Source organism: Thermobia domestica, chromosome 2 (genome assembly GCF_964235325.1).
Source record: "Thermobia domestica chromosome 2, izTheDome1.hap1.1, whole genome shotgun sequence".
NCBI lineage: Eukaryota > Metazoa > Arthropoda > Insecta > Zygentoma > Lepismatidae > Thermobia > Thermobia domestica.
Window position 1 is genome coordinate 14,858,979 of NC_137455.1, and position 14,963 is coordinate 14,873,941.

The 14,963-nt window shown below is 35.1% G+C and overlaps 1 protein-coding gene across 3 annotated transcripts in view; it reads right to left on the minus strand.

Moving 5' to 3' along the window:
- LOC145670469 (glutathione synthetase-like) overlaps positions 1–14,963 on the minus strand; it is a 61,360-nt gene that overhangs the window by 32,325 nt on the left and 14,072 nt on the right. For 2 of the 3 annotated variants that reach the window (XM_081739186.1, XM_081739194.1), the window contains exon 5: positions 13,862–14,049. In XM_081739186.1, the coding sequence (XP_081595312.1) occupies positions 13,862–14,049 (188 nt within the window). Of the gene's footprint in view, positions 1–664; positions 796–13,861; positions 14,050–14,963 lie in introns of all 3 variants that reach the window. The other variant, XM_081739201.1, reaches the window with a different exon arrangement.

Genomic DNA, 14,963 nt, shown 5'->3' on the forward strand with positions numbered 1-14,963 from the left:
TCTACTAAAATTCCAAAATGAAATTTCGTGACTTTTTCGTGACCTTTTCTTTACCAAATCACAGAATTTCCTAACATTTTCAAGAGCGAATTTGGGTGCGAATTAGGTCGAATTTTCATCCATGCGATAGAAACGTACTTTGCTTGCGATTTGGTAGCGTCTAAAGCCGACCATAGACATTTTTGGTGGTGAATTTTGACGTTTTATAGAACAAATTTTCCTATCTGTACTTACATTTGTACAGTTAAAAAAAAATCGTGACCCAAAAACTAAATTTCGTGACTTTTTCGTGACTTTCATGACCGTTTTCTAATTTCATGACTTTTGTGACCGATAGACACCCTGAAGAATAATCTTACAGAAGGAAAACATAGATGCCCAATCAAAGTATTGGAAAGTCCTCGACGAAAAAATAAACTATATAAATATTTCTAAATATTGCTCGAAGCAAAATTAATTAGCATTCACGAAAAACTTACGTCATTTAAGTATAATTTCTATATATATTTTACGGCTTTTACACCTTGTTGATTCCACATTCTGAGCAGCAATGTGGAAATATAATTTTGACTGGTAAATAGCTTCATGACATGATAATTTCAGGTTATCATTGTGAAAATATAGGCACTGATATCGTGACCCCAAATTCTGAAACATTTCCTACCTATGATACTGCCCTACTAGTACAGTAAGGGCCCCGAAACTAGATGCTATTGTGTTTATTTCAACTTGATATAAGGAACTGGAAATGCAATCAAGAAGATAATCTGATCGGAACATACCAAGACTGTAAGGCTGAAACAAGGTAGAAAAAAAAATTACATGTGATTCATGAACCTGCACTAAGATTCTATAATCTAAAGGAAAATAGCAAATAAAAACCCTACAAAGAAGAGAACGTTCAAAAGACCTTCAGCTTCCCTGGTGAATTAGTCCTGAAACTCTTTCAAAATGTTTATATGCATATATATACAAATAAATTACATGAAAACTATAATAGGCCTCCACCCAGCACAATTATTACTACATACACAATGATATGTAGATAAAAAGATGTAGTGCAGAATATTTATACGTGCACTTAAAAAAAGCAACATTTGCACAGTCAGTAATACAATCACTAGATCTTAATACTTTTAATTTCATATGCACACAACACAGCATAAAACATAGTGAGAATGAGTGTTATAATTTGTTATAATGCTATGTTTAAAAACTGAACAGTACAACACATATTACTTCAAAATATATTGTTAAAAAAGATATAGAAATATTTGAAATGATATTTTCACACTAATTACAACTGTTGCACATTTTGGAAATCTGGTTAAACCTATAACTATTTATTTCCTAAGAATAAATTTTGCACACTATCAATTACACAATATTATAGTGGCTACTGATGTAGTGAAAGCCACCATATTAGGAGTTTGAGCAAAACCCGAGCTCACTTCTATCTCTTGCCTATTGCACAAGCATCATAATTTGTTTATACATATATATTAGTCAAAGTTCAGAATATCATTAAATTTTCTCCTCCAACTTAAAAAATGTCCTCGCTCTGGATCCTGCCAGACAGGTACCATGAAAGCTATTATTAGTTCGTATAGCATTGCAAAAGTCTGCAGAACATACGTTAGTAAGAAAGTAAATAATATATCTTGTTTAAAAAAACATATCATCAGCCTATTTCTGTTTTTATAGATATAATACGAAAATAATCTTAAGAGACACGCACATACACACACCACACACAATATACAATTTGTCTGCCTATTACTTATCAATTGACAATGCAATGGGTTCATAGTATAATTTAATATTCAACTAGCCTACGAAATGAAAAATGAAATTAAATCTTTCTTTTACGTTCCACGGATTGTAGGGTAAATGAGATGATAATAATAAGAAATGAATGAAATGGTGCAAAGAAGAACGTGGGGGAAAACGGGAGAATTCCGAGAAAAACTCATACACACTCCACCTCGTGCAAGCTGGGATCAAAGAGATAAACGCTCTACCACTGAGCCACCACAGCCCCTCAATTAACCTACGACTTTGCGCTTGTGTTTTCATTATTTTGAATATGTGTAACCTGAATTTCATTTGATTGTTCAAAATATTACTAATAAACGATGAAATTTAATCAAACTTTCGCATTTTAATATATACCAGTATTGCATTTTAATATGTATCAGATTTACTTATTTTAGAAACTTTTTTTTTTTTTTTTAATATTGATAATACCACTTTAATATTACGTGCTCCATGATACTCCATGAGCCCACAAGAAGCCTTAATTTTACGGATAATTAAGTTGGATGATGTGCAATCACCCTACTAGCTCTTATTGTCGCTTTCGGTTTTCGAAGCCACTGCTCGAATTTAAGAAATTTCTCCATATATCTTTCGATACTGGATGAAAGCTGAACATTCTACTATGCCGTCAGCAGTGATTGAACACAGGTCACAATTGTCAGTTCTGGGAATTTCAACTATCATGAGGTAAACATACAAAATGTTATTATATAATGTTCTAAGTTTCAAATATCTGCAAGTTGAACCTGAGAAAAATCTTTATCTACATACAAAGCAGGTATTCACTTATCGCTCTGACATACTGTAAAACTAAAACGTTAAAAAGCAGCAACCACTTACTCAAGCCTTGAAAAAATCTTCATGCGTTTCAAAGCAACCATTCAAGATTGATGCAATCATGTATTTTCAAGCAAAGCCATGCATTGCACAACAAGCAAAGGAAGATTTTGCAACATTCGTAAACAAAAGCGAATTAGACAATTTATTTCGAATATTAATAATAATCGTAGTTATAGTTTGAGATTACAACTATCATTATGAGAAGATTTACGGATCATTTTGTCTTTCAACAAGTGTATAATTACAGGATAAACTTCAGTACTAGAACACACAGTATTTTTTTTCTACGAAATTAATGTATTTAAGTCCTATATGTTTCACTAGAACAAAGGAGACTAGCTTTCTTTAAACTAAAGCGCACCGATAGTGTCCTGGTGTTCACGATTCTGCATAATGTACGTTCATGTGACAATCATGATTGACCGAACATCTATTCTGGTTTCATGGTGTCGAATTAATCCAAATAACTCGAGAGGTATATCTATTGTAATTGAGAAAAACACGAAATAGAACATATCTGGTACAAGTACTGTAAAGCATTTTCTCGGGATTTAATCATTACATGGAAAGAAGGTTACTACACACTAGTGTAGGGGCATTTCGAAATATAGCGAAGTCTGTGGGATTTTGAATGAAGAAATTATTTGATTGGTGGCGATGGATAAGTAATGAGGTATAGAACCGGGTACTACCGGGTGTTTTGTCTCAAAGTGTGGCGGAGCCGGTGTATGACGTCATACTTTTAAGATGGCCGCTGGCGCCGATATGGATGTCCTTTTAGCGCTATACATACAACAGTACGTTGTATATTTTACTACTGTGTAAATCCTTATTTTATTGTAATTTTAGGGCGTAAGATATTTTAAAATATGTACTAGACTGATTATGTAATTCGAAGAAAAAGAAAACGAAATGTTAATTATAATATCGATATAAAAGAGATATTCATATGTTTTATATGTTTTAAATAATAGGATTTTGGAATGTCGTTGTCAGGACAACAAAAAATAAATAGATGGATTTATTCAGCGGAGTTTGCATTTTTAATGGCTCAATAAATTTGAAGTGAACCGTTTTATATTGGTGCCGGAACCCGGAAGGAAAAGTTCAACCGTTTTATATACAAGCTAAGGTTCTCAACTGATTTTCATGGGAGGTGGCTCATTTTTTATTTCTTCTGGCTGCTGCATGTGACTTTTGCATAGATATTTGCTAAATACATAGATTTACTACTTCAAACATTAAGAAAACTATCCAAATTGAGGTAAAATTAAATCGCTTTTTCGAACTTAAATGGGCACACCGACTAAACTAGCGAATGGGTGTTAATAAGTGTCATTTTTCTTCATGGCTGTTATTTATACATATTGCATAGATATTTGCCAAATAGATAATTTTATTCATTTACAAATTTAATAAAAGGTCGTCAAAATTTATGTAAAATTGAGTCATCTTGAAAGACATGCAGTCAAATATCGACAATGAAAATGGTGTGAGGTATAAAATGTTAAAAAATCATGAACCTTTCTATCAATTTTTCATCTTAAGATGTAAAACTTTGGGAGCAGCCTAATTTATCAAATGCTTCAAGAACATTTTCTTCAGAAGATTCAAAAACGTTCCAGAAAGATTGTTTTCCTCTGTCCTTATCCTTGAAACAACCTACTTTGTCACACCCAAACAGGGAATGAAGTCCTAACAATGCCTTAACTTGCTTGGGATTTAGGCGAGACGATTAAGTTCTATTGATCTCCTATTAACTCCAGTTCCGTTCAGAAACACATTGTCTGGTGGAAGCAACTGTAACCACCACAATACCAAAACCATGCACGTCTGTATCTGTTGAAGAGTGTGGAGGGTAGAACTACGGGCCGATATATGTAAATGGCGTAAAATAATTTTTGTATCAGCTTCCTCGTGACTACCTGCAAGTTTGTAACATCATTTCTAGCCAAAGACTTTGCCTCGTTCCTCCAACTAGCAACTAAAATTGGGTTTTTAACAAGACAAAATGCTGTTTTGTTCTTTAGAACAGATGAAGCTCTTGAACAAGGAACTAGAACAAAGAAAGTACACTAAGGTGTGAACATCACTAAACGAAAAGCGACTCTAACACGTTTTTTCTTAGCTTCTCCTTAACTTTCTAGGATATCCACAGAAGCTAAAGAAATGTTGGTTATGAAGGATGAAAGCAGGTCAAAACACCATCTTATAGCATTCAGAGCGTCTCGCCAACAGAAAGGTGCTCAAAAAATGTATGACTATTGACAGTGACAAATCCCGTAAATTTTAAAAGAAAAGAACTAATTAATAGCTCAACAAAGCTCAACAATTAATATTTTTCCAGGATTAATCCAGAACGATACAATAAGTACGTCTGAAAAAGGGCTTCAGATGTACAACGTTTTCAAACAAAAAATGATTGCACCAATAAAAAAAGCAAATCTTCATTTATGTAGTGAAGTCCGAAAAGTTGTATTGACGATATTGCAGGTAAGGGCAGATCGTTCTCTGTTCACTACGTTACTAATAATTTCGAGGAATAGACCCTACATCAAACTCTAGAAGTGATTATGAGGTTTCAGCTGTTCCCCAATCAATGTTTAATTTAGACGGAACAATTACTTTACCTTCCTTTGATAAAAATCCTTGAACGCCTTATATCGTCAATCTCACAATACAAATCAACAAGTTTCAACTACATACAATGAACCAGCGGCTCCCTCAAAACAAACCACTACCACACAATACTCTGCAGCAGTCATTGATGGCATGGCAGAGGTACAATGTATGCAAAAAGATTCAAATGTAAAAATGTGCTGAGACCTTTCAATTGAGTTCATCAAGATGAATTAGTATCTAACGAAATATGATTAAACTCATTTAGTGTATTACACGTGCGTCGAACATTCCTGAGGAACTTAATGAGAGAAAAAAAAAAAAAAAAAGACTAGTCAAACAATATAAAATCACATACTCCAGAGATATAAGCAAAACAGCCTTGATATCTTTACTGTCTCATCACAGGACTACGGATTAGCTGACGGTTTACCTCGCTTATAAAGTATTATTGTATGCACAGAAAATAAACCAAAATTTAGTTGTTAGTTGGAGGAACGAGGTAAAGTCTTCGAGCGAAAATGATGTTACACAACTTGCAAGTAGTCACGAGGAAGCTGATACAAAAATTATTTTACACTATTTACATGTACAGACGTGCTTGGTTTTGGTATTGCGGTGGTTATAGTTGCTTCCACCAGACAATGTGTTTCTGAACGCAACTGGAGTTAATAGGAGATCAATAGAACTTAATCATCTCGCCTAAATCCCAAGCAAGTTAAGGCATTGTTAGGACTTCATTCTCTGTTTGGGTTTGACAAAATAGGTTGTTTCAAGGACAAGGACAGAGGAAAACAATCTTTCCGGAACGTTTTTGAATCTTCTGAAGAAAATGTTTTTGAAGCATTTGATAAATTAGGCTGCTCCCAAAGTTTTACATCTTGAAAGATGAAAAATTGATAGAAAGGTTCATTTGTCGCGTGCAATTTATAAGATAAACAATTTTCAGACATTGATAAGCTCCGGTGGTGGCGGTTTACCGAAAAAGACTTTTAGAGTGAAAATTTGCCGCCAACAAGGCCAGTTTTACACCAACACATTTTAAGAGCTCACTTCCAAGTAATAGAGTGGCGACAGGTTAATCTTCCACACCCGGATATCCCTGACCATCTAGGTTTTGATAGGAAAAGAGGGGAAATTAGTATTTTTCTTATCATGAGTCATGTACCATGCGCTCCAAAAGCTATTTTAAAATTGGTACGTTGCGCTTGTGACAAAAGACGATGTGCTGTCAATTACAAATGCCATGCTCAATCACTTAGATCTACAGACCTGTGTAAATGTGGAGCAGAGGAAGAACAATGTAACAGTGAAAATGAAGATAAAGTGCAGCTTTCGAACTCAGATGGTGGCTCACAAGTCGAATTTCTATTGTTAGATTCCTTTCTAAACAACTGAGTAATAATACAAAGGGTTTGTTTATGTATTTGAAGTACCATTTGTTTTGTTTTTGCAACCCAACATATTTACTAACTTTCATTTTTGCTTAATTAGGATGCGTATCTTTTTAACGGTAATAAGGAAGTGGTCCACTACAATACGAAAATAAATTATCCTATAATCGGAAACTTTTGTTTAATTTAACTTTTTTTTTTCTTTAACATTTTATACCTCACACCATTTTCATTGTGGATATTTGACTGCATATCTTTCAACACGACTCAATTTTACATCAATTTTGCCGACCTTTTATTAAATTTGTAAATAAACAGAATTATCTATTTGGCAAATATCTATGCAATATGTATAAATAACAGCCATAGAGAAAAATGAGACACTTATTAACACCCATTCGCTAGTTTAGTCGCTGTGCCCATTTAAGTTCGAAAAAGCGATTTAATTTTACCTCAATTTGGATATTTTCTTAATTTTTGAAGTAGTAAATCTATTTATTTAGCAAATATCTATGCAAAAGGCACATGCAACAGCCTTGAGCTACCTCCCATGAAAATCGGTTGAGAATCTTATCTTGTATAGCGCTAAAAAGACATCCATATCGGCGCCAGCGGCCATCTTAAAAGTATGACCCCATACACCGGCTCAGTCACACTGAGATAAAACACCTGGCAGTCCACAATCCTATACCTCATTACCTATACATCGCCACCAATCATATAATTGCTTCATTCAAAATCCTAGGAACTGCATATGACCCCAACAATATTTCACATTCGATACTTCAACGAGGGCTATCGGTCTGGTGCGAATGAAATGTCTCCCACAAGTGGGTCATTTTTAACGAAATAAAAGAAATGGAAACTATCATACCCACTTAATCAAAAGAGTCGCCGTCTGCAGATATACACTTCCGCCACCACCCAACCAACCACTGAAGAAGACTGGAATCTGCGATGCGAAGAAGTTATTTAACCGCGCGTTTCACTATCCCATTATTAGGGAAGGTCTTTTCTCCCAAGAAGTGGTTGAGATGCCGGAAGAGACGGTATTCGTTGGGAAACACGCCAGAAGAATACGGCGGAAGTATGGAGTCCGCGATACGAACAACTTGTTCAACTATGCGTTTCGCTACCCAATTATCAGAGAAGGTGATTCCTCCCAAGAAAAGATGTCGGAAGAAATGGTAGTCAGTGAGAGAAACGTTAAAAGAACATGGTGGATGGTTAAGGATTTTGTACTGCAACTCATTGAATGTGTCTGCGAACGACATTTGGGCATGCATTGTCGTTTAAGATAAGGACAACATTTCTAGATGCTTGTAGGCAAAATTCTGATGCATTTCATCGATTTCAGCACTCCCAACAATTTGCAGCGAGAGTTTTGAAGGAGAAAGAAATCATAAATCAACCCTACCATAGGTCACCATACCAGCCACATCTAGAGGTTTCGAAAACAGTTCTGAACCTTGATCAAGATCCAACCATTGTCCGTTCGTTTACCATTGTCGTAGCGGATCCCTTTTTCATCACTGACAATCATTTGCAGAAAAATTTTCCGGTCGTTCCTTACACTCAGAACGCACACTTCCAGATGGTGATTCTTGTTGGCTGGTGTCAACCCATGAGTTTAACTTTGTCACCTTACCGATTGAACAGAGCTGCCGAATGACAGGTGGCACGGTGAATATCTAATTCGCCTACAATGGCAGCACGAACACTTTCCGAGTGTCTGCTTCTACTGTATTTCTAACGACCTCATCCGAATATGACGTTGGTTAGTGCTTACGGCGCTCATTTTGCATTGTCGTGTCAGCGGAATGAAATTTAACAAACCAACGACGAATGGTGCGTTCATTTGCCATTTCTGGCCCAAATGGTTTCAGCTGGTTGCTGTGCAGACAGAATGTCCCAGTTTCAATTCAATTGTGTGTTCTTCATAGTGCACTTACATACAACCCTATTCAACAACACACTCCGGCTTGATTGCTGGACGCGTACAGAGTTTGTGACGTTAGATGCGTAATCTTAGTCCATTCGTGCTGTGTTGCTGAAGTGTGCTTTACACCAGAAGTCAAAGCGGACATATCATTCGCAACAACCTAATACTACATGTAACAATGAAAACGGGTGGTTTATCAATTCAATTAACTTTCTTTTATACTCTACTTTTTCCTGCCTTTGCACTTTGCTAAGTGTCGTTGATCTATCGTCTTTCAGCATGGATGTCTCACTAATTGAGTAAGCTTCTTTCCTTTTGAGGTCTTCTCCCATTCCCTTTTTTCGTATTTTTTCTTATATTTATCTGTAATTTCTTCGATTGTTCAAACTGATACTGAAATTCAGCATTTCGAACTTTGCTACTGCACCTAGAAGGTATCAACTAAAGTAAGAGTATCCTCGAGATATGGCATAAATTAGCATGATTTGACGCAGTGCTATCAACGTTAGTTTTTACATCAGAGCTGTCTTTTTTCTTTTAATATTATTACCTTAGAGAGAAATACAATATGAAGTACAGTAGATTTTTAAAAAAATATATTCGATAGTAAGGAAATAAAATGCAATCTAGTACCAAGCGTACACTGCAAATTGTTATATTCTTGTAATGAGAACTTGTTAAATTTTTGTGTAAGTGAAAATGTTAAATAAAACAAACAAAGGAATTTGCAACTTCATACAATATTTTGTATTCGAACTAACCGTTACAAATAATGGAATTAATATTCATATACATAGAACATCCCCGAAATTTCGACTTTACCATGAACTTTGATGTAAGATCCAAAATTTACCTTCCTATATGAGATTTAAAAATATAAAATTTATTGCTAAAATTATTATGCCATACACAGTGTTTTGTTAGTAATTGCACCACATAAATAGACAACATTTGAAACAATAAACAACTAATTACATTTAAAAAGTAATAATTATCTAGCATTTACTTGTTAGTATTAATGGCTCACATCTGAAACAGGAATTTAATTAAGTGAAAGGAAGTGAATAATTAGGTATTTTTTTAAAGATATTTATAAACAAAACTGAACAAAAAATCCAATATTAATTCAAAGATTATAACTTATCCGCACAGCACATACACTATTAAGTTTTTCAAAAATATATTACTTCTAATACTTCAGTGATTTTTTCTTGACTATATACAGGGTGTTTCAAAGTGAATATCGGAATTTTAAGGCTTTGTAGCATATATTACAATTAACTTACAATTACAAATAATACATTAATTGAAACAGTAACTCAAACAGTTTTGTACGCACACATGTGCATGCACTGTTTTCTCTGTTTTCTGTTAGAAAGCGCTAGTAGCAAAGATGCGACTAGTGAGCAGAAGGCTTATATGTTGCAAAGACTGAATTTGTAGTTACAATGCAACCGTCTGTGTAGAGAATTTTAAGGAGACGTTTAGAACTACATCCTTATCATTTGTAGTTGCTACAGGGTCTAAAACTTTCAGACTACGGTTTACGGGCCAACTTTGCAAATGAAATGTTACTGCATGACAATGAAGATTTTTTGGATCGTGTCGTCTTCAGTGACGAATCAACATTCCACCTAAGTGGCGATATGAACACTCAATGTCAGCAAATCCCCACAAGATGGTACATTTGCAACGAGACTCCCAGAAACTGAATATGTTTTGTGCCATATCCCGGTGGAAAGTTTATATGCCCTTCTCGCTTAGCGACTCGATGCATGCCGTGTGACGAATGGTGCTCACATTGACTACTTGTAGCAAAAATTGTCTGAGTTGCTTTCATTTGAGGTATTATTTATAATTATACGTTAACTGTAATAAATACTACAAAAAGCCTTAAAATCCTGATATTCTTTTCTTAAACACCCTATATATACTCTTTATACTGATGTGAATTTAGAACTGTCAGTAGCTTTACGTAAATAAAGTAACAATTCTACTTTCACTAGGAACTAAAAACACAAAAATGAAAATGAAATGAAATCTTTAAGTTTTACGTCCCACGGTTATGCCGGTTAGGCTAAAGGAGACGGTGATTATGAGAAATGGTGGAATGAAGAAAGTGGGAGGAAACGGGAGAACCCCGAGAAAACCCACGAGCACTGTGCTTGTCCACCATAAAGTCCACACAGTGCGAGCTGGGATCGAACCAGGGACCCCAAGCACCGGAGGTGAACGCTCTACCACTGAGCCACCGCGCCCCCCTAAAAATACAATTCGAATTTGTTCGATTACTTATAACAATTTACTTTGGTAACGACATGCTGCTTAACGTTAATATGCAATAATCTTCGTCTGGTTTATGTTAGCCTTGCTTTAGGAATTCAACATAGGAAAAAAAAAAAAAAAAACAATCTTTGAGCAAAGTACGAAGTATTTAATTAAAACACTGATGTGAAACAGTTTCATCAAATGTTTACTTAGTTGGTGAAACTTACACATATCTTAAAAGTTATGTGCCTTGCTCACAGATTGTCTTTTTCTAAGTACAATTATCTCGAATATTGGCGCCGAACCAAAATCTGATCCACTTGAATAAAATACCTTAGCGAGACTGTTTCAATTAATAGAACCAAGGAAAGGGTAAGTATATATTTAATCAAGTTCTCAGAAGTTCATGATGCGAATAATTTCATGAAAATCCTTCCAACCAGTTCAATAATCCAATATCCATACGTCTAAGCACAGAATTAAAATGTTACAATAAGTTCCAAGCATAAAACCTTACTAAATTTTCGCCTCGATTTTTCATGAATAAGCTAAAGGGAAGTGTAAAAACAAACGACATCTATTCTTTCAACATAAACCAAAGAGACCTATACAGTAGAAGCTGATTTTTAAAGCATTTTAATTATTGCAGCCTAGATAATATGAAGTATTTATTAAGATAAATGCAAATGCGAAAAAGTTACAAGTTAAAAAATCAACACTAAGCCGTACACCAGTTGGGAACCATTGCTGCATAGAATGAAAATAAACATTTAAAAAAATAGTAATATAAAGCAATGGTGATAGGAACGTCTTTTATAGTCTGCGATCTCCCAATTATTGTAGGTACTTAGGTACACACATGTCCAAAATTGTTGTCGCATGTCTATAATTGTATTCTTGTAAGAATATAATTTGATATTGATTTTGCAGAGCGTTTTAATACTGATACTATGTGTATAATCGGGAAAGGTATATCTGTGGTAAATTTCATAGGAAAAGAATCATAAACACGAAAATTAGAATGAGTAAAACAAAATGTTGCTAAATGGACAATAAACTTTTATTTTCGTTTTATTGTTCTTATTTACTGCTCTTTTGACTTGAAATTTCGCACATATATGTCTTTGCCGATTATACACATACTAACATTATAAAAATTACTGGTCGAATTCGCTATCAAATTATATTCCTACAACAACATATTTATAGTCATGCGACAATCATTTTGGACATGAGTGTACCATTGCTAGGGAAGATCTGAAATGGATGTACAATAAAAAGTAAAGGGTATACGAAGCCTTCAGGGAGCTCCTCCGTGGCTAAGCGGTTAGCGTACGCGCCTTTGGCGTGGGAGGCCCGGGTTCGATTCCCGGCGGGAGCTCATGTGATTCGGATTCCACGTTAATCAGTAGGTCCACGTCTCATATAGCCTCGCTGCTGAAAAGGGACGTTAAACTCAAAATCAACTCAACGAAGCCTTTAGGAAGAAGAAAGGCATGTTTTGTATTCATTTTACGGAAAGAACAAATCAAGCGTAACATACGAAGTATTGGTTGATTAATTTCGAGTTTGGCGTCCGATTTAGACCGCGACTATATAAGATAAGATGTGAGGACCTAGAGCTCAACGTGGAATTCGAACCGCATGACCTCCCACTGGGAATAGAACTCGCGTCCAACGCGAGTACACTAACCATCTAGCCATGAAAGTTCTCATACGAAATATTGTGCTATACGATGAAAAACCGCAGACATAACGAAAGCGCGATAAAAAACAATTGGAAAATTTCTAAATGTGAGTACGGAGAAAAAGAAAATGAAATGACTCTTTCAGTTCAACGTTCCATGATTATGACCGTTAGGGTGACGGATGACTAAGGCAAATGAATGATGGAAGAATTGGTGGAATGCGATTGTGGAAGGAAACGGGAGTACCCGAGAAAACCCACACAAGAGATAAGTGCATGGAGAAGAGAATATATAGAAAGCAAGACAGAAAGGGGTAGATTACAACAAAGGATTAACTATTTTAAAGAGGAGAATTTTTACGTAAAATCGATAAGATTAAAAAGAAGTGCGTAAACCAATATACAGTATATGGTTGATAAATCGTTCTAGAAACCACCTCTAAATTTCATTCACACAAGAACTTATAATGTTGTAGAACTCAAGTAAAAATGAAATGAAGTTTTGCGTCCCACGGTTTTGCCGGCTAGACTAAAGGAGACGGTGATGACGAGAAATCAAGGAAATGGTGGAATAAAGAAAGTGGAAAGAAACGGGAGAACCCCGAGAAAAAACCCGCGCACGGTGTTTGTTCAACACAAAGTTCATTTGACGCGAGCTGGAATCGAACCAAGGACCCAGAAGTGAACACTACCACTGAGCCAGCTCAGCCAAAAACTCAGGCACAGTAACAAACGAAAGAGGAAGGATTCCCTTGTTCCTACACTTCTATTCAGAATGTATTTTGACTACATTTCTTCAAATTTCAAACATACATGAATACGTAACTGTAAAATACTCGTCTATATAATTTCTCGATATTTATCTAAAATTACTTTGAATCTTCACAGTCAAAGGTCGCTGCACCCCTTTACCTATTCATACAATAATTAGGTTTTAAATTGAAACAACATGCTTTTCTTACGTTTCTTAAGGTCTTTCCAAAATATAGGAAGGGAAAGAGCAACATTTGGCGAATACGATCAGGTAAAACGGCATGTTCTAGTTACAGAGACACTTTCATAGCTTAAATAAGGAGAAAATGTTCGCATCAGGAAAACGAAACAACAAGAACAACAAAAAATATTTCTCCCTATGACTTATCTTTTCAAAATAAACTATAAGTATTCAAAAGCATTTACTTCAATTAAAAAATGAATACTTTGAATTATTCACCTCCTTCCGTCTTATTAGCTACTAATTTAAGCTGTTACCATTACCACTACTACCAGAAGCATTGGATAACCACTAAGTACCTATGAATTAACCCAGACACAGGACCCATCCATCCGAAACCTGATGCAATAGTATTGATCTCGACCTGTTTCCAGCAGCAGTATGGAGAACATTGAGAGATGTGAGAGCAGCAGACCTCTCGACACCTCCCAGCTTGTGCATCGGTTTCCAGCATGATATCAGAGCGGATCATGCCCAGCGACAGCGGCTACGGAGACACAGCCAAGCTTAAGACCAAGGTTACTCTTACTCATTGCTTCTTATTTATTTAATTGCATGCACACACACACTCACACAACTTTTCATTCACACTTGATCGACATTGAGAAACATACATTAATATAAAATAAAACACATGAGTTATTGTTCAATGCAATACACAAAGCAGTTAGATAAGAATGCATACCAAATACTATTAAAATAGTACTTTAATTACATCAATTGATCCAAATAACCACAATAACTTCGTGATTAAGAGAATAATATTACCAATAAAAACCTTGAATAAGAACATGTGAATCCATTTGGTTGTTTACTTTATGCTTTAGTTACATAAAAATAACAACAATTTCTGCAAGTGTTTCTCCAGAATTAGCTCAACAGATTAGAATTCTTAAAACAATTATCTCTGAATTGTGTGTTAATTCGCTTTTGAAAAGAGATTTTCCCTTTCAATTATTTATCTGGAGAGGGGGAGGGGGGAGAATTTGTTTCAAAATAGGAAAAACTTTTCTTTTTAAATCCATTTGAACATTGTTATTACTACATCCAGTATCGACATTGCAAAGATAAAATATCTAGAAATATATGTACGGCATCCCCACTCAGATTCAGTAGAAATAAATTCAAAGCATGTATATACGCCATCCGCACTAGAACTATTGCAGACGACCTATGTATATCTAAAACATCCACAGTTTCAAGTGATTGATTTCTATTATACAATATAACACGACGGTCCAATTTTAGTTACCAAAAGTTTTGAAAGTATTACTTTGTTTGTAATTTACCTTTTTCTTTTTGTTATCCAAGTCTGTACGAAATTGAATTAGAGTATCACGAGGGATTTGAACCACATTTATCACTCAGAGAAAGAGTACAATTTATAAACTTAGCGAATAT